General features: G+C 32.4%; 2 protein-coding genes and 1 long non-coding RNA gene across 4 annotated transcripts in view; all 3 read left to right on the top strand.

Moving 5' to 3' along the window:
- LOC112017315 (MATH domain and coiled-coil domain-containing protein At2g05420) overlaps nt 1–23,192 on the top strand; it is a gene marked incomplete at its 3' end in the record, with an annotated part of 91,069 nt that extends 67,877 nt beyond the window's left edge. The window contains 3 exon segments of the mRNA XM_065768278.1: nt 22,113–22,251; nt 22,336–22,505; nt 22,907–23,192. Of these exon segments, the coding sequence (XP_065624350.1) occupies nt 22,113–22,251; nt 22,336–22,505; nt 22,907–23,192 (595 nt within the window).
- On the top strand, nt 5,705–6,879 carry LOC111987661 (L10-interacting MYB domain-containing protein). Its single transcript, XM_065768268.1, has 2 exons — nt 5,705–6,037; nt 6,127–6,879. The coding sequence occupies exons 1-2, from the start codon at nt 5,705–5,707 to the stop codon at nt 6,721–6,723; spliced, it is 930 nt and encodes a 309-aa protein (XP_065624340.1). The 3' UTR covers nt 6,724–6,879.
- LOC111987665 (uncharacterized) lies at nt 10,146–14,078 on the top strand. Of its 2 annotated transcripts, XR_010626911.1 has the most exons (5): nt 10,146–10,432; nt 11,171–12,843; nt 12,954–13,269; nt 13,368–13,468; nt 13,562–14,078. It is a non-coding gene; the product is annotated as an uncharacterized LOC111987665 (long non-coding RNA). The 2 variants fall into 2 exon arrangements; XR_002880321.2 differs by lacking the exon at nt 11,171–12,843 and having other exon boundaries at nt 10,163–10,432.
- Nucleotides 23,193–23,281: the final 89 nt, after the last annotated feature.

The raw sequence follows: 23,281 nt of genomic DNA, 5'->3' as shown, positions 1-23,281 counted from the left end.
TAAAAAAATAGATTGATTATTCCTTTATAAAAAATTGATTCTTTTCTTATAAAAATAATAAAATAATAGGCTAACACAAGCCTATGGGTAACCCATTAGGCCTGACCCAATAGCCCAGCTTGCTAAAGACAAAATGGGCATTGCCCATGGGCAGGGTCATGGACTAAGGTTTTCTCTTTCGGCCCAGGCCGACCCAGCCCATTAACTAGTTAATAGCCCATTATGCCCAGCCTATTGTGCCCATTGACCAAGTAAAAATGAGCCGGACCTGCCCGACTTGGCCCATTGACGACCTTTATATGGGTCGTTCATGCCAGCTTCTCAAATTAGATGACAACGACGTCGTTCTGCTGTCCATGCTCTAACGCCGCTAATATCTTGGATCCATACATTTTTTTACTTTGTGAGGTTTCGTGGACAAAAAAACAACTCAAACAGTTTAGGGCCGTTGGCCCATTTGGTATACAATTTTTTTTTCCCACCTGAATAAATAGGCATGAAAAAGAAGGAAGAAGTACAAGGTAGAAACAAGGAAAAAAAAGTAGAGAAGTTGCCACCAACTTTTTACTCATAAGTCAACAAATTAATATTATTAAAGAATAGTTGTGTAAAGGAGAAATTACACAACCTAAAATGAAACCCAACAACACCAGCATCAATGACCCACCCCAGTCACAACAATCTAAGAGGTGGAGCCTATGAAATAAGGAAGAGGAGGGAGGAGGGAGAGTGCGAGAGTGGATGATGATGACAGACCCCACCAACACTAGGATCGATGACGACAATAATCCTACAACAGCGATGGTTGTAATCTGATGAGAGAGAGAGAAAGAGAGAAAGAGAGAGAGTAAAAAACATAGAAGAAATCATATATATGTTATTGTATAATATCATCCATATTGTAGCAATATGTAAAAATTTGAAGAGTGGTGCATAATGAATGATTATTCATCATCTAAAATGAATTTATATTTATTTTGCATAACCCAATAAGAATGCTCTTATAATAATATATGCTTAAAACATTTATTTATTTATTTTAATAAAAATAATCATTCAATATGCAATTTTCACATCGTGATCCACTCATATGTGGAAGATGAGTAATTTTTTGAATAGTATAAATGAAATTAAATTTGTCCTTTTACATAAAAATGTCACGGCAGTGGTTGCCTTAGCTTTAATAAGGTTTCATTCATTTGTTTGTTGTTTTTTTTTTCCTTTACTTTTTCTTGTTGTTGTTTACTTTTTACTAAAGTTTTTATCATGGTTTCTTTGTACATTGATCCCAAAAGGAAACCTAGTTCTTCAATTTTCCTCTTCTACCCAATCAAAATAGCATCAATCCTTCTTTTTCCTTGCATCGTCTTCGATANAGAATATCAAGATTTTCATACTCCCTAATTAAACCCCGTGCAAACACATCAAACAATGGATATTATTTCAAATCTTGCTCTTGAGAAAAAAAAAAGGGAATGATATTTCAATTACAGCTCTTCGTTTGTTTCGACATCAAATGTTTCCTAGATTTTTATACATTAATTTAAAAAAAATTAATACACCAATTTAAAATGTTTAATGTAGAACAAAAATCAACCTAAACACAACCACAATCAAAATAAAATTATTACAAATTATCATTTAAATATTTTTTAGTTGGTGGTTTTAAGGACATTTCAATAATGTAGAAATTTTTGAGATATTTTGGTCTTTAAAATTTTGAGGGTATTTTTATCACATTAGATATTTTTGTGGAATTTTGGCCATTTTAGAACTTATGAGATCATTTTGATCATTATAAAAGGTTTTAGGTGAGGTTTTAAGGGTATTTTGGTCATCTTGAAAATGTTGGGAACGTTTTGAGAGCATTTTTGTTACTTCAGAAGTTTTTCTAATGCATTTTGGTCATTATTGAGGTTTTATGTGCATTTCAATCATTATAAATGTTTTATGCAAGGTTTTGAGTATATTTTGGCTATCTTAGAAATTTTGAGGCAATTTCTATCATTTTGGAGGTTATTATCACTACAAAAAACATTGCTATTTGCGACAAAACTTTTTCGATGACTACAAAAAGCTATCGGTAAAACTAGCTTTTTCGACGGCAAGTCTCTTTCGTCGGCAAATACTCGCCAAATATTAAAACATTTGTGATGGCAAAATGAATTTTTCGAAAATGCCTATTATTTTTGTCGAAAATATGATTTATTTTGGAGGGAAGTGTTCCCGCCTTACTTTTGACGACGACATAGAAATGTTCATCGCTAATAAAGTATTATTTATGACAACCGAATAAAACCGTCGGAATTACTAATACTTGTGATGGCTTTTGCGCGTCGAAAATACAAAATATATATTTTTTATGGTGTTATTATTTGCAACGAACATTCTTCTGTCATAAATATAAAAGAGGGTATTATTTACGATGACCGAAGAAAAACCGTCGAAACTATTAACACTTGTGACAGCTTTCATGTGTTGAAAATATAAAAAATATATATTTTTATGGTGTTATTATTTGCGACAAATATTCTTCCATCGTAAATATAAAAAAGAGTATTATTTACGATGATCAAAGACAAACCATCGAAACTATTAACACTTGTGACGGCTTTTGTGCGTCAAAAATTAAAAAAAAAAAAAAAATTATGGTGTTATTACTTGTGACAAACATTCTTCCATTGTAAATATAAAAGAGGGTATTAACGAGTCAGCGATAGCCATGAAATCATCGAAAATGGTAAAATATTTTGGAGGGAAAATTCCCCCCTTACTTTTCACATTTGTGACAACATTTATCCATCGCATTTTTTTTTTTCTTTTCTAATTGAGTTTGTATTTGTGATGAACAAGTTGACCGTCGTAAATAGTTAATTTGCTTTAAAAGAAAAAATGTATTAGTGATGGAATTGAATCCCTCCCGTAAATAATATTTGCGGTGAACCTAAGCCATCGTCAATTGTAATTTTTTTAAAGGGGGGAAATGCATGCCCTTATTTTTCATGTGTTTGACGGTTATTTTCCATCACTATATATTGCATTGTTATTTGCGATTGACATTTTGTCATTGTTAATAATTAAAATTTTCTTAAGAAAAGAAGGTATTAGCGACGGTAAAGAAAATCTGTCACAAAAAAAGGTGATTTCCAACATACATATGGCCGTAAAAAATTATTATTTTCTTTGAATAGTAAATTTTCCTTAATTTTGTCTTAAAACTCTAGAAATTTTTCTGAATTTTAAAAACTAAAAAAAAAAAAAAAAAAAAAAAAAAGCTTTCAAGGTGATCAAAGATTAATAGGCACGTCATTAATCAATTGTTTAAATTCAAGTTTTTGTAGTTTAAAATAACGCATAAAAGGTGAGTTTAAAGATCAAATGGTAAATTACATTTGATTGACATGAAAATCGGCATGCATGTTAAGAACATATAGAACATGTAATCCAACGATTGGATTTTCAAAATATGATTTCAATAATAAGTTATTGGATGGTGAAACATTTTTTAGAGTTACATCAGGTATAAGTTGAACCTAACCCTATATTTCTTAATTCAGTGTGAATTTTGACAAATTTACCATTAGATTACATTATCTTCATATATTTTTCATGATTACAAAATTTCAAAGTAATAAAAGATTAATAGTCATGTCATCAATCAATTGTTTTAATTCAAGTTTTTGTAGTTTAAAATAACGCATAAAAGATGAGTTTAAAGATCAAATGGTAAATTACATCCGATTGGCATGAAAATTGGCATGCATATTAAGAACATATAAAAAATGTAATCCAACGGTTGAATTTTCAAAATATGAATTCAATAATAAGTTATTGGGTGGTGCAATATTTTTTAGAGTTACATCAAGTGAAACTTGAACCCAGCTCTATATTTCTTAATCTGATGTGAATTTTGAGTTGGGTAGCTTCTTTCAAGATTTATGCTCTAAGACCCTAAGGAAGAGTGACTTGGAATGGACAGTCACATATATATAAATGTTAGACCATTTTGTTTTGTGTGTGTTCTAATAAGTATTACTATTTACTCAAAAAAAGAAAAGAAAATAAGGATGTTTATGTCACATTGATTGCGTGTGTCTAGTGTCAGTCTACAACTACAAAGATTAGGCTATTTTGTAGTTGTACTTTGGTTATGTAATGTATTATAAATCCAGTTTAAAACACTATTATTATATTAAAATTTACTCTGAATGTAAGAAGAGAGTATTATCTCAAGATGTTCCTAAAATTTCCTTCACTAAATCTAATCTGTCCACCTACAAGTGTGGAGTTGAGTATTTTACTATATTTATTTATTCTTTATTTATTTATTTATTTATTTTGGTAATCTATTCATTCTTTTATTCTTTTTTCGTTGGCCTAAAAGGAGTGTATGCGTTGACGTATGTTACATTAGAGCCCGTTTGTTTAGGCATATTGAGAGAGCTAAACGCCCGTTTATCAAATCGCAAAAATCAGTATATGTTTGGCTGGGCGAAATTTGTGGGATTACGTTTTTGAAGCAGCAAATTTTCGCGTTTCAGGAAAGGCAATTTCCCACTGCGATTTCAATATCGCGCGATTTGCAAATCGTGATTCCGCCAAAATTTTTTGCTGAAGTCCAAAATTAGCCTCCGTCCTCTCCCTTTACCGTTGCGTCTCAAGTCCTCTCCCTTCACCATATATATCCTCAGTCCTCTGCCTCAAAGCATCAGCTTCACAAGGATTGGTTCTCTCTTCAACGTGTTTGCTCTGCTCCGTGTGTCGTCGTTCTTCATCGCAATTCCAGGTAACTATTCTCCATTACCCATCTTTGAATTTATGACATAGATTTGGGCTTTTGGCATTTTGAGTTTTAGAGATTTGTTGTTTGTTGTTGCTGTTGGTAAGACCTTTCTCTGTCTCTCTGTCTCTACCTAGTAGCTTTAGCTGCATCTTTTTTTTCCAATTTTATGGTATAATTTTGTTGTTTACAACGAAAGTACAAGAAGCTAGAGCAGATGTCCAATTGATGCTTGGACTTGTTATTATCCTTTGGATTACTTTGCTGCAAATCTGGGCCACGACACTCCTTATTATTTTTTTTTTAAAACACTATTCAGAATTGATTTTAGTGCATAAATCTGTATTACTTTGCTGCAAATCTGGGTTTTTTAACACTACTGCTGGTTTGATCTTTGGCCAAATTATGAGTGTGATGGAAGTGTAATTGAACACTGCTTGCACTTTATCTTGGAAGATTCAGTTGATGAAATAGTTTTATTTAAAAGCTATTAGATTCTTGCTTATTTTCTTTATAATAGTTGATCCCATTACATATTTGTAACTAGAAACTTTATGCTGCATAAGTTCCAAAATGAATTTCTTCTGTTACTGAATTTCAATTTCAAGTTTTAGTGACTTAAGAGAATTTTGTGGTTTCAACTTTCAATGCATGTGTATCAAAATTGGAACATCCATTAGAGGACAAACTTATGAATGTTTGTGCAGATTGTTTGTGCATAAGCCTAAACTATTCATGCATATTACAAAGACTTGGGAGCAGAACAAGAACTTGATGTGATTTCTAATATTGAAACTGTTTGATTCTTTGTGGCTGTAGAACTTACCTAGGAAACTTACTCACTATGCAATTTTCTCATGGGTTTGGTTGTAGAACTTGCTGTATTTGGCTGAACATTAATAGTAACAAACTTATTTTTTTTTGATGGGTAAGCCATCCCAAAGTAGCTCAAATGTTCGAGCTCAATGGCCATCAAGAGTAACAATTATCTTTTGCGAAGCTTGTGTGAATGAGGTATTTAAGGGTAATCGACCTAATACCCACTTTAGTAAAAAGGGTTGGACAAATATTATAGCAACTTTTGAAAAGAAAACTGGAAAGGAATATCCTAGGGCGAAGTATAAGCATAAATGGGATAGTTTGAAGAAAGATTGGGTACTTTGGAATAAGTTGAAGGGAAGTGAAACTGGATTGGAATTGGATGCAGCCAAAGGAACAATAGCTGCAACTGATGAGTGGTGGGAGAGGAAACTAATGGTATGTTTTGTATAACCCATTGTGCATATTTTTTATTAGTAGATAAACCATGCTATTTGAGTTATTTATGAAAATATTCAAAATTGTAGGAGGTTCCTGAAGCTGCAAAATTTCGAGAGAAAGGTTTGGAAAATGTTGACTTATTAGACATTATGTTTAAGGACATTGCGGCCACAGGAGATTTAGCAAGGGCCCCCACTTCAGGTGTGTTACCTGATGATCTTGAGACACCTAAGGAGGGGTTAGGTGATACTTCTGCTGACTCATCTTCTCCAAATGATGATGATGACGTCCATGAAGACGAGACTCCTAACCTCACACAACCACCTAACCCAACACAAAAGAAAGGAAAGAAGCGAGTTTTACCATCATCCACACAGAGCAAAGGGAAGAAAGGAGGAACGACATTACATTTGACACAACAGCTTAGTCGTATATGTGATGTTGTGGAGTTAAGGAACTCAGCTTTTTCAGTGGAACCAAGTAGTACTATTCGTAATGTCATGGAACACGTGTGCTCCTTAGATGGCATTGAGAAGGGTTCCGAACTCTACCTCATGGCAACACGTATTTTTCAAAAACGAGAGAAAAGAGAGATGTTTGTAGTGATGGAAGAACCATATTTACAACTTAAGTTTCTACAAGAGGAGGCAAGATTGTTAGGAGGGCACTACTTTGGCAATTAGGGTGTTTTTTGTTTTATGGAAGAGAGATGTTTAATGTTTTATTGTTTTATCATTTGAATAATGTGGCTGTTAGGGAGGTCACTACTTTGGCACTTAGGGTGTTTTATGTTTTATCCTTTGAATAATGTTTTATGGAAGAGAGAGATGTTTTTAATATTTTATTGTTTTATTAATTGCCAAGGCTTTTGAGGAACTGAATACCTTCCAAGCTGAACTGAGTAAGAGAAATTGATTTTGATGAAAGCTGAAAATTATGATTTCATTGATTGATTCAATAGCTATACAACTATATATATACTCTAAAACACAAGGCAAGATCTCTGGACTTCTACTTGAAGCTTCAATCTGAGTTTCACTTGTTCTTGTATCATTTGGCAACTGATTTTCTTGTCTGGCTTGGTCCAGTGCATGTCTGGGCAGCTCTGATGCACGAGCTGCTGCACTGGGTGGCATGTTGTGCTGCACTAGTGTGACAGTTGATGCTGCATCACCTGGTGCACTAGCTGCTGCACTGTGAGGCAAGCTGAGCTGCACTGGTGTAGCAGCTAGTGATGCACCCTCTAGCTTTTTACACTGAGGTTTTGTGAGTTGCAGCACTATGACTGAAAAAGTTTTCCTTATACCTGCAAATAAAAGACTGAGATGTTAGGACTACTTCAAAGGTTGGAAACTTTTGAAGATATTGAGCTTTCCTTATCACTGAACTCATTGAGGAGTATAACTTCCTTGAGTATTTTCTGGATTCATTGGTGAGTTTGACATGAAAACTATAACCGGTTGGTCGCTGTTATGTTTGAAATTAAAGTGAAGGTTCTTGTAAACAGTACCTTCTCTTGGACTTGCAATAGAAATTTCCTGGTGCTCATTTCTTTCAATTTTAAATGTTTAATTTGACCACTTGTTGCTTCATTGTGCATTTGCTAAGGAGTTGTGGTCCCTCGTTTTGTGTTTGTTTGGGGTGCAATGGGTGATACCTGATAGGATGATTGAGCTGTTGGAGTGTTGAAATGGGGACTTTCTCCAAGGGGGTTCAGGTGTCCTTTGGAGGGCTGTACTTCCATTGCCATTCCCATTCCTCTTTCTAAGATTTATTTGATTGCTGTAATGTACTTGAGGCTGCCATACAGTACGCAGCTTGTGTATTGTTAGGCATCTTCCTTTTTTTACAGATTTTAATAAAACCTTTCCCTACTTATAAAAAAGGCTTCCTTAGCTACTTTCAGTTTATAGCAAGTCAGTCATCTTTTTGAAATTCATATTGACTGATTGACAATTATGTATTACACCTATAAAAAATGCTTTACTATTATTAGTTTGTCATGTGACATTGAATCACTTTACATGTAAATAGAAAGGGCGTGACATCTTTTAATGTGATGGCAGCATGCGATTTTGATTTACTTTTCACATTTGTTATGGCTGGATGGGAGGGTGCAGCACATGATACACGTATTTTTTTAGATGCTATCCATCGACAATCTATCAACTTTCCAAAACCACCACCAGGTATATAAAATTTTTATATATTAAATATGTATGGAAGATATTATTTATGTACATCTTACATTTTTTTTTTCTTTTACTAGGAAAATATTATTTAGTTGATGCTGGATACCCCTTAAGGAAAGCATATTTGCCACCTTATAAGGGACAGAGGTATCATCTTTCAGATTTTCGACGAGCTGGTCGAGGGAATCACATAGAAGAGAGGTTTAATTATGTTCACTCATCACTTAGAAGTGCAATTGAGAGAACTTTTGGAGTGTGGAAGAATAAATGGAAAATTTTGAAGCAAATGCCACCTTATGACATTAAGCACCAAAGAAACATTATAGTTGCTACTTTGAGGGAATCACATAGAAGAGAGGTTTAATTATGTTCACTCATCACTTAGAAGTGCAATTGAGAGAACTTTTGGAGTGTGGAAGAATAAATGGAAAATTTTGAAGCAAATGCCACCTTATGACATTAAGCACCAAAGAAACATTATAGTTGCTACTTGTGTTTTGCATAATTTCATTAGAAAACATGATAGGGAAGATGAAGGATTCAATTGGGATGAACATGGCTTGGACAGACCAAGAAGCAATAGTAGTGGAGAAGGTAGTAGCAGACAGGCAAACGTTGAAAATATACAGGATGAGGAGATGAAATTTGTTCGTGACAAAATAGCTCGATCCATTTGCGGGTTGTAAACAATATTTTTATCATTTCTGTTTTGGTGTTTTGGTTTTTAATTTTTCGGATAAGAACTTTTTTATTATTATAATGGATTGTCTAATATTGATATTGTTGGCAATTAACATTTTAATATAATTATTTTCCTAATCAGTTTAATATCTTTTTCTTGATAACTTATTTTTCATATTTTAAATTTGATAAATTTCTCTCCATGAATTTCAACAATGAAAACATCATTATTGTTGTTATTATTAATGTAATTGTTAAGCTTAATTACATATTTTCAATAATAATAAAAAAAACACTAATCACAAGAAAAATGACAATATACACTTTTTAAAATAGCTTCAAAAAATAGTTAAGTCCTTTTTGGGAATTTACACTCAAAACAGCTATTTTTAAAACAGCTTATCCAAACACTTAATATGGTTTTAAAAATAGAAAACGCAGATTTTTACATTTTTACCAAACACTCATTTGTGGTTTTTAAAATGGAGTTTTCAAAACGCACGTTTTAAAAACGCTCATTTTTAAAACGCACATTTTGAAATAGCTTATCCAAACAAGCCCAACCTGTCATTTATTCTCTTTGCTAAAATAGACGATAAATTTATCTGCAAGATGTAGTGAAAGCAATTGGCTAATGAGAAGTTTACTGTAATTTGTAGGGTCTCCTTCAAGGTTACTACCTGATCTAATACGTCCGTTTTTGATGATTTGACGGCTGATGTTTGTGTCAAAAAGGAACACGTCGGTCAACCAACGCGTCTAGCGATGTGTGGGTAGACATGGCAATACGGGTCAAAATTTTCTGACCCGACCCGACCCGAACCCAATTTTTTTGACCCGAAACAAAAACGGGTTGACCCGTGACCCGACCCGATTTTTTACGGATAAACCTGACCCGAGCCGAATAACCCGTGACCCGACCCGTTAAAAAAAAAGGCCAAATTTTTTTTTTATTTTAATTATGTCTTGATACTTTGTACATAAGGCACAAAGTATCAAACCCAGTAATAATTAATAAAGCACAACCATCTTGACAGTAGACAACTAAGACTAAGTCTAAGACAAGACAAAGTCAGTAAAGTCACTACAAGTCTACAAGTCTAGTAGTCTACAAACACAACACACAAGTGACAAGGGGCCAAGGGCAAGTCAATTAGTCAAAGGCCAACCGGCCAAGTGCTTAGAAGTGCTCAGAAGGCTTTATCACAATTTCAATGTTTTATGGGCTGCTAGCTGTAGTCCACTCCAATTCACTACATTGTCCAAAGCCACAAAACAATGAATTAATCAATTATACAAAGAAAGTAACAAACGGTACAAACCCTCACTTCCTCTACTTCTCAATTCTCATCTCTTGCGCCTCCAGAGTTCTCAGTCCGGCCTGGCAGCCTCTGCCCTTCTTCAGTGAATCAGTCTTCACACATTCGGCCTCTGCCCTCCTACACTGGCAACACTACTCTGCTGCTGACCCATTTAAGAAGAGCACAACCACAACCACAAATCATCAACTATGGTGAAGGTAAGTTAAATCCTTCTCATCATTCTCTTCAATTCCTAAATATTTTTATTTTTTGGATTGATTTTTTAATATTATGAATTTATGATTTAGCAACAATAATAATATAGTAATATAGTATACTGCTCTGCCTCTGCTAAAAAATATTTAATTGTTTGTGTGTTTGATTGTTGAATGGCTGTGTCATTCATATGCGTGTGTGTGTATATATGTTTTTTCGTTTTAATGTTTAATGTTGGCAAGGAAAATGTGGTCACACCTTGTTTTTTGCTAATGGTATTTGGCCATGACTAGGAGTAGTAACCGGTTAGGTTTAGAATGCAGAAATTCTTTTCAAATCCAAACCTTCTGAATCTTTTTATATCAAAGCCTATTAAATTTTAAGAGTTCCTTTTCAAACTTTCTAGAGTATATTTATCACTCCCATCTATCTAACCAGAAGTCAAGTCAAACAAGTTGGATCAAATTGGTTTAATCTAAAATAAAAACATCTAATACAATGTTTTTGTAATTTTAAGTATTAGTAAGCATCTTTGCACTAAACTATGTCCTGATACAATTGCGGGGAATAGGGTATGGATTTATCCATGTTGCACTCTGCCTTTGCCTCTGCCTCTGCTCTGCCTCTGTGTCATTTGGATGAATGTCTTATGTAGTTATGTTTACCGTTTACAGTTTCTTTAGATGTCTTAAATAGATTAGAATTTTAATTTTAATTACATATTTTGCTTTGATAATTAGAGTACAGCGGCTTCTCCGGCTGTAAATTTGGAAAGTGATGATGATGCGGAAATTATGGATACTTCTACTAATCCTTCACCATCTTTAAGAGTTAATTCAAAATCAAAGTTTAAGAAACCAAAAAGTGTTTCAGGGAAAAAAACAAAGGGAAAACTACACACTTCTACAGTTTGGAATGACTTTGTGAAATTGCCTATTGATGGAGAAGGGTTAAGTAAGGTTACTTGTCAATGGTGTGGGAAAATGTTTTTAGCGGATAGTCATCATGGAACATCAAACTTGCATCGCCATCTTCTTAAATGCTTAAAACGAAAAGAAGTAAAACAAGATGGTGAAGAAGAGGGTAGTGTTAGTGTGTTACAAAACAAGATAACTCAACAAGAGTTTCGTGAGATGTTAGCGGAGGCTATCATTAAACATAATTTACCATTTAGCTTTGTTGAGTATGAGGGCATTAGAAAAATTTTTAGCTATCTAAATTCAGATGTTAAACATATTTCTAGGAATACTTCAAAAGCTGATGTTCTAAAACTTTACAAGAATGAGAAAGATGATGTTAAAAATAAGTTGAAATCAATTCCTGGTAGAATATGTTTGACTTCGGATTTATGGACCTCTATTACAAGTGAGGGATATATTTGTCTTACGGCACATTATGTGGATGAGAATTGGAAATTAAAAAACATCATCTTGAATTTTTGTCATATGCCACCTCCACACACGGGAACTCTTTTATCGGAGAAAATTTTAAGTTTCTTGGAAGAATGAGGTATTGAGAAGAAAATATTTTCCATTACTTTAGATAATGCATCTAATAATGATAATTGCCAAGATTTCATAAAGCAAAAGCTTAATGAGGGGGGTTTATTGTTATGTGATGGTATCTTTTTCCATGTGCGTTGTGGTGCTCATATATTGAATCTTATTGTTCAAGAAGGATTGAAAGTAATAAATGACTCGGTGATTAAGATCCGAGAAACTATGAAATATCTTAAAGGATCAGAGAGTAGAATGTGCAGATTTGATGAATGTGCCAGGATAGTTGGTATGAAGAGAACAAAGGGTTTACGTTTAGATGTGTGTACAAGATGGAATGCAACATATGACATGATTGACAGTGCTATGAGATATCGTTCTGTGTTGAACCGTTTAGCAGAGGAAGATGCTAATTTCAAGCATTGTCCATCAAGGGATGAATGGAATAGAGTTGAAAGGATAACTCGGTTTTTGAAACCTTTCAATGACATTACAACTCTTTTTTCTGGAACTGATTACCCTATAGCAAATCTATATTTTCAAGGAGTGTCTCGAATTGAATTGCTCTTACTTGAAGAAATGGAGAGCCAAGATTCATTTATCAGTAATATGGCAGGACAGATGAAAGTTAAATTTGACAAATATTGGGATTGTTATAGTGTGGTGCTAGCTTGTGCCATTGTTCTTGATCCAAGGTATAAGTTGGATTACGTGGACTTTATTTGAAAATAGAGCCAATTGAGCACATTGCTGAAATGAAGGTGGAGAGCATTGAGACTACATTATATAAGCTTTTTTCAGAATATGAACGCCCCAAGCCTATGGCCACTAAAAATGTTTCATCTTGTGTTGGGAGTTCTAGTCATACTAGTGGTGCTGTGGATGATCCTGATGATGATGAAGATAAGGAAGATGATGTAAGTGAATTGTTTTGTGTTTGGTATATGTTGTGTTATGTTTTTTTAATAATAAAGATTGTAATATTGTGTGGTATTATTTTTCATTGCAATTTTTTTTTAATGATTAGGAATTTGATCATTATGAAAGTGGTCGTGGTAGCAAAACAAAAAAATCTCAGTTGGACTTGTATTTAGAAGAGCCTAGACTTGACAAAAAGGAAAATTCAAAGTTGGAAGTTCTCTCTTGGTAGAAACAGCATAACAATCGGTTTCCAGAGCTCTCTTTAATGGCACGGGATCTCATGAGCATTCCGATAACCACTGTTGCTTCTGAATCAAGTTTTAGCATTGGGAAAAAAATTCTTACTCCGTATTGATCACGTCTTTTACCTGATAATGTGGAAGCTACATTATGTACTAAAAGTTGGCTATATGGATTTGAAGGTAATTTAATTTTTTTTATAGTCATAATTATACAATTTTAATTCTTTATTGATTTGCTTTCATGGTACATTAAGTTATATTAAAATATTGTATTGTAGATGAAGATGCTAACGAAATTGGCCAACTTGAGCTACAATTTGCAAGTATGAATATTTGCAGTGCTGAATCTGCTACCAACGTTGAGTAGATTAAAATTGAGGTGTAATTCTTCTTTACTTAATATGTTATGTTTATTTTTAAATCTTTTTTTGTTTAGTTTATCTTTCTAAGTTATCTAACTTTTTTTGTTTAGCTAGGACTGCAACAAGGTGCCTTTTGGAAGCTGTGGTGGAAGCTAGTCTCACTGCAACTGTTTATAACTTCCAAAGAATTTTGTTTTTAAGTGATTGTGGAGGACTTTTTACAACCCTTAACAGCAAGAGAGCTTGAGATTGGTAGGATTCTAATAGGCTTGCTAACCTTAACTTTCTTGCTCAAGTTGGCTTACTCTACAAAATGATCTTAGTGCCCTCTTTGCTAGTTAATCATATAAGTATTGTAGCTAAGCAGGCAACTCTACTGCCTTTGAAACAGTGTTGGTTGAATCCAGCTTTGTATATGAACTCTTAATGTCATTTGTTTTGTACTCCCTGTTTTTGGTATCAAAAAAAGAAAAAAAAAGAAAAGAAAAAAGAAAGATGCTTGTCAGAAATTTTGAGTTGGTTACTTGATGACAAAGGCGGTGGAAGGCTTGTAAGTTGTATATGAAAAAATATGTGCTTAACAGCTTAAGTTCCATGCATTAAATCAAGATGTAGTTGTTTTGCTTCTGTTTGAAGTTGAACATAAATCTAGATCTTTTGCACTCTCAATGTGAGTTGCTCTTCTTACTTAGTCTTTTTAGTTTGATATTAGTCTTTTTGTAATTGAAAAAAAAAAATTGTTTGAAAAATACGGGTCAACTCGACCCGACCCGACCTGCAACCCGATTGACCCGACCCGAACCCGACCCGACCCGGCCGTTTTGCCATGTCTATGTGTGGGTCGTTCATGCCGGCTTATCAAATCAGCTAACGACGACGTCGTTCTGCTGGCCATGTTTTAACGCGGCTAATATCTTGGGTCGTTCTGCTGGCCATGTTTTAACGCGGCTAATATCTTGGATCCGCTGTCCATGCTTTTACTTTGTGAGGTTTCGTGGAAAAAAAACCAACTTACACAGTTTAGGCCCATTGGGCCATTTTGTATACAATTTATTATTTTAATTTTTTTTCCCATCTGAATAAATAAGCACGAAAAAGAAGGAAGAAGTACAAGGTAGGAACAAGGAAAAAAGTAGAGAAGTTGCCACCAACTTTTGAGCAAAGCACATTTTTTTTCTTATGCTTTTTTGGGAAACTGAGTGTAGACATTGCATAGATTGGTGTGGTTGTTAGCAACTAATCTATTAAGATATGTTCTAGAACTATGTAAGGGTCTTATTAATGGATGTCTTTAGTACATTTGTTAATGCACTATTTTATGAAAGTTTTGATATAGTTTTTATGGAAAATATTAAAAGTTGTTAAAAAATAAGTTACTTTTTCTCTTTTCTTATAAAAAGTTTCTAAAAATATTTTCTAAATAAATTCTCTTAGAACATCCGTTAAATTTTCTATATAAGTAATTTAACTGAATAAGACTACATTGGATTCATACAATTTAATAGATTGAAATGGGTTAATTCGGTCTTTCTATGTGGTGTCAATGCAAAGGTCATGTGAGTTGCATGTGACATACTTTTTCCATCCAAGTTAACAACCCAATTGATGGTAGGGTGCAGAGTGAAATATAAATTATAGTTTAAGATAGTAATCGTGGATTATGAAAGTTCAAGATGATAAATGTAAAAAAAGGGTATAGTTTGGTGTTGTTATGACTAGATGTTTTAGTAAATTACACTATTCTCATATTAAGAGAGAGGGTAATATGGTTGCCCATGTTTTAGCTCATTTTGCTTTAAATGTTTCAGATTATAATGCGTGGTTGGAGGATGTTCCACCATAGTTTCATTCTTTTGTTTTTGCAAACTTTGATAGTATTCATTGAATAAAAGGTACTACGTTGATTCTCGAAAAAAACAAAAAACAAAAAATATCGTTTTATCTATTTTATATAGCTGCTATAACAAAACATCATACATTTTATTCTTTATTTTATAGTTCATCCAATTAAAATAATATATTTTATACTCACACAAAAAAATAATAATTGAACCCAAAAAACATCATAATCTCACGGCCAAACCCACCATTGCCCCAAAATCCAAAAACAAATCCACCTTTGACCTAGCAAAAACCCACACTGACACTAACTATCCTCTCTAGCCACGACAAATACCAAAATTGTTGGAACCAAAACCTAAAACGAAACCCAACAACATTAGCATCAATGACCCACCTCAACCATGACAACTATCACAACAATCCAAATCTAAGAGGTAGAGCCTATGAAATAAGGAAAAGGATGGAGGAGGGAGAGTGCGAGAATGGATGATGATGACTGACCCCACCAACACTAGGATCGATGACAACAATGATCCTACAACAGTGATAAATGTAATTTGACGAGAGAGAGAGAGAGAGAGAGAGAGAGAGAGAGAGAGTAAAAAACATAGAAGAAATCATATATATGTTGTTGTATAATATCATGATTATCATCTATATTGTAGCAATATGTAAAAACTTGAAGAGCGGTGCATAATGAATGATTATTCATCATCTAAAATGAATTTATATTTATTTTGCATAACACAATAAGAATGCTCTTATAATAATATATGCTTAAAACATTTATTTACTTATTTTAATAAAAATAATAATTCAATATGCAATTTTCATATTGTGATCCACTCATATAGTATAAATGAAATTAAATTTGCCATTTTACATAAAAACGTCATGGGGGTGGTTGCCTTAGCTTTAATAAGGCTTCATTCATTTTTTTTTTTTTTTTTTTTCCTTTACTTTTTCTTGTTGTTGTTTACTTTTTACTAAAGTCTTTATCATGGTTCCTTTGTACTTTAATCTCAAAAGGAAATCTAGTTCTGCAATTCTCCTCTTCTACCCAATCAAAATAGGCATCAATCCTTCTTTTTTCTTGCATCTTGATTCCTTGTCTATTCTTTCCTTCGAACCAATCACATTCATATGTACGGTTACGTGTGTAAAGTGTCATGGCATTGTTGTGGAGGACTTTCCTATTGATTACCCTATAAATAATGCAAATTAGGTTGTAGTTTTCAAGAAAGTGATTTCTAGATAGTCAACACCAAAATCTGAAGTCATGGAGGTAGCCAAGCTCATCGATGGCCTTAGTATGTTCTCTTTCCCTTTCCAAGATTATTAGTTTACTCTGTTATTTTTGTTTCTTATTTATTTATTTAATTTGAATATTCATAATAAAAGAATATCAAGATTTTCATACTCCCTAAACCTCGTGCAAACACATCAAACAATGGATATTATTTCAAATCTTGCTCTTGAGAAAAAAAAAAAAAAAAAGGGAATGATATCTCAACTATAGCTCTTTGTTTGTTTGGACATCAAGTTTCTCAACCGCCTCAAATGTCCAAAATTGGAGAAGGTATTTGTTTACAATTCATGCTCAATAGTAAAATCGCTTTCAAATCTATGAGATTAATTTTCTGGACAATTTGATAGGAGTCTTGGTGGCGTTGAGACTATGAATTAAGTGCAATAATGAAAAGACAAAGTGTGCCTTTGGATGAACTTAATTCATCAATTTATTCCTTTCATATAATAATAATAATAATAATAATAATAATAATAATAATAATAATAATAAAACTTAGTTTGTTTATTGATGGGTGATACGAAGGAAATATGTTGTATCATCAATCATGACATGTTATTTAATGATTTTTTAAGTTTCATTGCCCTTAATTTATTTTTTTAAATATTTCTTTGACCTACCTATCTTTGGATTCATCCTTTGGTGCTGTGGGGGTCTCCTGTTTTGGTTATCGTCTTTCCGTCGAAAACTTGCTTTTAGCCATTCTCCATATGGATTTTCAACCAGGGATGCATCCCTTGGTCGTGAGCATTCTTTCATCTTATGGCCAAGCTTTTCACACTGGAAGCATAAACCCACCAGTCTTTCATATTTGAAACCAATTCTTACCTGTTCTCCTTCAGGGTCTGCCACATAACTACCTCTGTGGAGGGGTTTATCTAGGGGTATTTCTAGGCGAATACGGATGAAGCGAGCTTGTTCTGAGTCCAAAGCTTTACTATCTACCTCAATCACCTTCCCTAGCCCTTTCGCTATGTCCCAACCTGCCTCTTCATGGATTAAATCAAAAGGTAACCCCCACACTTGAACCCAGAAAGAGATGTGTGTGAAGGTAGCTGACCTTGCTGTCATGCCTCTTTCCCATCGTCGAAGTACTAGTATTTGATTATCAAAACTCCATGGCCCATTCTTTAAGACCCACTTCAACTGGCTTTACATGGTGAATTTGAACTGGAAAAGTCTATCCCCTACGTCCACAATTCGCAGGTCATTCCCAAACTTCCAAACCGACCTTAGTAGTGATTTGGCCGCTCTTTGGTTGTAGGGTCTAGATGTGAGAAATCTTCCTATCAAACTGAGTGAGCATTCTTCTAGGATTTTTTCTCTCTGAGTGGATCAAACCGTGAGAACTTCCCCTTCATCCTCCGTTAAGGTTATGTGGTGCAAGCGTTCAATGAAATCTGAGTCCATGTGAGTGTCGAAATAGCCAAGGATCAAAACTAGAAAAAGGTTTGTAGGGTACTACGGCTTAACAAGTAGCGGTGTGTAAAGAAAAAGAAAGGAGAAAAAGTTTGTTGGGTACCACGGCTTAGCAAGCAGTAGTGTGAAATGAATAAGAAAAGTGAAAAAAATGAAAAAAGAGAACCACGCAAAGCATTAAGAAAACTCACCCTAGGTGAGAGAGAAAACTCCTACTAAGAGGAAAAGAAAAAACTACTAAAAGTCTTTATCATGGTTTCTTCGTACATTGATTCCAAAAGGAAACCTAGTTCTCCAATTCTCCTCTTCTACCCAATCAAAATAGGCATCAATCCTTCTTTTTCTTTGCATCTTGATTCCTTGTCTATTCTTTCCTTTGAACGAATCACATTCGCACGTATGGTTTCGTGTGTAAAGTGCCATGGCATTGTTGTGGAGGACATTCCTATTGATTACCCTATAAATAATGCAAATTAGGTTGTAGTTTTCAAGAAAGTGATTTCTAGACAGTAAACACCAAAATTTGAAGTCATGGAGGAAACCAAGCTCAGCGATAACCTTAATATGTTCTCTTTCCCTTTCCAAGATTATTAGTTTACTCTATTATTTTTGTTTCTTATTTATTTATTTAATTTAAATATTCATAATAAAGGAATATCAAGCTTTTCATACTCTCTAAACCCCATGCAAACACATCAAACAAATGGATATTATTTCAAATCTTGCTCTTGAGAAAAAAAAAAGAAGAGGGAATGATATCTCAACTACAACTCTTCGTTTATTTCGACATCAAATTTTTCCTAGATTTTTATACATTAATTTAAAATGTTTACTGTAGAATAAAAATCAACCTAAACACAAACACAATCAAAATAAAATTATTGCAAATTAAAATAATAAGCACAATAAGTGTGCTACAAAAAAAAAATAAAAAAATAAAAAAATTAAGAAAAACTAACAACTAAAAAGAAACTACTATCGACCTTTTTTTTCCCAATAAAGAAAGAACGGGAAAAAAAATATTTGAAATTTTTTTTTGGGAAAATTTAAAACTTTTAAAGGCGTTTGCCCATAATTTTGAGGCATATCATGGTTATTTGAATGCTTTGAAGAGCTACTATTTACATCATTTCAATATTTTTTAGTTGGTGGTTTTAAGGACATTTCAATAATAGCAGAAGTTTTTAAGATATTTTGGTCTTTAAAATTTTGAGGGTATTTTTATCACATTAGATATTTCCGTGGAATTTTGGCTATTTTAGAACTTATGAGAGCATTTTGATCATTATAAAGGTTTTAGGTGAGCATTTAAGGGTATTTTGGTCATTTTGAAAACATTGGGAACGTTTTGAGAGTATTTTTGTTACTTTAGAAGTTTTTCTAAGGTATTTTGGTCATTATAGAGGTTTTGTGTGCATTTCAATCATTATAAATGTTTTATGCAAGGTTTTTAGTATATTTTGGTCATCTTAGAAATTTTGAGGCCATTTCTATCATTTTGGAGGTTATTATGGGGTATTTTTAAAAAGAAATTATTTTAAAGGTTTAGAAGATATTTCAGTCATTTTCAAGTTTTTAGGGGTATATTGATTATTTACAAATTTTTGAAGTATTTCTCAATTTAGATGCTTTCATGGTGTTTTGGTCATTTTGAAGATTTCAAGATGTTCTCTTAAGATATAAGGGGGGTTTTAGATTCATGAGAAAGGAAGTTCTATTCTCCTAAGGCTGAAAACGTTTTAAGCCCCTTTTGGCATGTAAAACATTTTCAGCATTATCAACCTTAAAGATAGTGTGTTTCTTGATCACCAAAAAATTATTTTTGTTTAATCAAGTTTCTCAACCGAAATTCTCAACCATCTCAAATGTCCAAAAATGAGGAAAAATTTTCCTTTTCCCTTTTTTTTTGTTTTGTTTTTTTGTTTGTTTGTTTTTGCTAAAACAAATGGGATCTACATTCGATACATTTTCTTTGTAGAGTATGTCTATGCTTGTACAATTATTAATCAAGATTTCCATCCCCCTAATTTTCTTTAATATGTGGAGTTAACATGGGCTTATTAATGAAAACGGTTCAATTTGATTTAATAAATATTTTGTATATATGTATTGCACCGCATATAAATATAAATATTTATATTTGGTATGACTCTTCCTTAATGCTATATTATTTAATATTAATATTTTAAATTATCACCATTAGATTACAAGTTTTCTTGTTTCTCAAAAAAAAAATAAAAATAAAAAAAAATAAAAATTATAAGTTTTCTTTATTATTAACAAACATGTCAAATTTCATTTTGATTGATGAATGTTATTTACTATTTAATAACATATTATATGTATAATTTTAAAGTCCAAAAAACTTAGGGCTTGTTTGGTATATGTGTTTAAACACATGTTTTCACTTTTTAAACAATATTATATGTATTTCCACACACTTTTTTACTCACAAGTATTTTCAAAAAATACAAATAACGTTATTAGAACAACATTACAAATAATGTCTATATTTTACAAACATGGATAGACTAAGAGGACAAAAAAATAAATAATTTAAAATGTTAGAGATGTAATAAGTGGCTGCTCTAGGAATTTTTTTTTAGAGTGGTCATTAAAAAACTTAAATTAATAAAAATAAAATTTGAATATGTTAACATCAAAAAAGAAAAAGAAAAAGAAAAAGAAAAAAAGCCCAAATACATAAAGTTTTAAAATTTTCTTCAGAAGTTTTCATATTTTGAAATTATTATATGATATGATAACTTCACTATCAATATTATTAGCTACATCTATTTCAATGTACACGATTAAATAATTATTAAAATACTAATCTCTCATTTAATTACCAACATATTGCCTAAACAAGTAACAATATAAACAAAATGTATTATCTTTTTGAAAAAATATATCACATAAATCCAACAAATTTGGCTAAAGACTAAATCAAGTACTAATAGACTAACTACTTGAAAAGTGTGCATTTTTAAATAAAAAAATGGCAATCTTAAAATATGCCATTTGAAAACACAATTAAAAAAAAATCACAATTAAACATTTAATTTGGGCCTTTAGGCTAATTTGTTTGTTTGGACAATTTTTGATAAGTACTACGTCCACAATATTTTTGCAAAACTTACACAACAAAGTTTAGATGGTAAGTTTTTACTAATTTTAATTTGAACATACCACTGAATTTTTTTTTTTGTCTATCAGTAACAACCTACTACTTAAGATTTGTTACGAAAATGTTGCGAACATAATATTTCTTGCAATTTTTTGAAGAGGAAGAATTTAATTTTAATGGACTCAAATTGTTATTTAAGGTATTTAAGCTTTTTTTTTTTTAAGGTGGTCAATTTTTTTTAGGGTGGTCAACAACCCATATTAATTTTAAAGGTACATTAAAAACATATTAAAGTCAAGGTGGTCATGTGACCACTCTGAACTACACTTGGTGCTGCCCCTGGATGTAATATGTCTTCAGTAATTGATTTTGTGATTATAAAACTTTTATCATTTTTTTTCTTAATTTTTTCTTTTATGTTTACAATTCATGATCAATAGTAAGATCGCTTTCTTATCTATGTGATTAATTTTATGGACAATTTGATAGGAGTCTTGCTGGCGCTGAGAATATGAATTAAGTGCAATAATGAAAATACAAAGTGTGCCTTTGGATGAGCTTAATTCATCAATTTATTCCTTTCAAAAAACAAAGTCATCAATATATTTAACTTCTTCTTTTTTTGAGAAGATCTATATATTTAACTTACTTTGTTTATTTGTAAAAATTCAATTAAATCTTGAAAAATATGATATTTGAAAAGCCACACGTTCCAATTTAGGATGAAAACAATAACATGTCATGATGGGTGATACAAAGGAAATATGCTGTATCATCAATCATTACATATGGTTTATTCATTTTTTAATTTTCATTGGCCTTAATTTATTTTGTTAAATATTTCTTTGACCTATGATGATTATGCTTTAGCACTGCTTGATTGAAATTGTTGCCGAACTTGACCCATATCTCATTGCCCAATTGTTATAAGACAGTGTATTTAAATATTCCTAATGTATTGCAGGCTTTGCAGCAATCAAAAGAACAAAAAGACATTTTCGTCCAGCGCATTACTTACTTAAAATACAGTCATACTCTTTACTATGTGATACTGGGGTGGAAAAGTATGACTCTGGTGTTTTTGAAGTTAGTGGACACAAATGGTGGGCTCTAATATTATTCTAATTCTTATTTTTTCTATTCAAACATAAATGTTTACTTCTAATATAGTCAGTTTTATTTTGCAGGAGGTTGTCTATTTATCCAAAAGGAAACGAGAATATGAATGGAAGCGGTCACATCTCAATTTACTTGGCAATTGTTGACACCGAAAAGTACACACTTGGCTGGGAAATTTATGTCAGCTTCAAATTGTTCCTGTTCGATCAAATACAAGACAAATTCTTGACCATTCAAGGTTTGCTTTCTCATAGTTTATATATATATATCCAACACGTAAATAAATTTACCATCTCCTAATAGTTTAAGTTTTAGAGAAAATTGGTAATTTAACAACTTATACCAATTTATACCAAAATACAATCATAAACATGCGTACTCATCTTTTATGATTGTATTTTGGTATAAATTGTTAAATTACCAATTTTCTCAAAAACTTAAACTATTAGGAGATGACAAATTTATTCACGTGTTAGACACCTGAGCTACTATTGAGTAGAGACTCAACACGTGAAAATTTAAATAGAATGTGAGGAGGTTACAGGAAAAATTTAAATTTGGGACTTTTTATTTTGATACCATGTTAAATTTTAAATTCTCTCAAAAATTAATCTAACACATCTTTTTTTGTGTGTGTAGATGTCGATGGGGTAATTAGAAGATTCCATGATATCAAGACTGAATGGGGCTTTCACAAATTTCTATCCCTTAAATGTTTCGATTATCTTTCTCAAGGATATCTTGTCAATGATTGTTGCGTATTTGGTGCTGAGCTTTTTGTTCATGAACGCAATGCCAAGCGGGAGGTTCTTACTATGATAAAAGACCCCCTTAACCGTACTATGGCTTGGAAGATTGAAAACTTTTCATCACTGGATAAAGTGACATATTGTTCTCGAATATTTCAAGTTGGGGATGTGAAATGGTATTAATTTTAATTTTTTTTTTTTTTTTGGATAGGTATTATTATAAGCAGGACTTTTATTGTTGTAAAAAAAAAAGGAAAGTTTCCTT

This window comes from Quercus suber, unplaced genomic scaffold, assembly GCF_002906115.3.
Source record: "Quercus suber isolate HL8 unplaced genomic scaffold, Cork oak 2.0 scaffold_917, whole genome shotgun sequence".
NCBI classification, from domain to species: Eukaryota; Viridiplantae; Streptophyta; class Magnoliopsida; order Fagales; family Fagaceae; genus Quercus; species Quercus suber.
The sequence above is the reverse complement of the archived record's forward strand: the minus strand, read 5'-3'. Positions and strand labels throughout refer to the sequence as shown.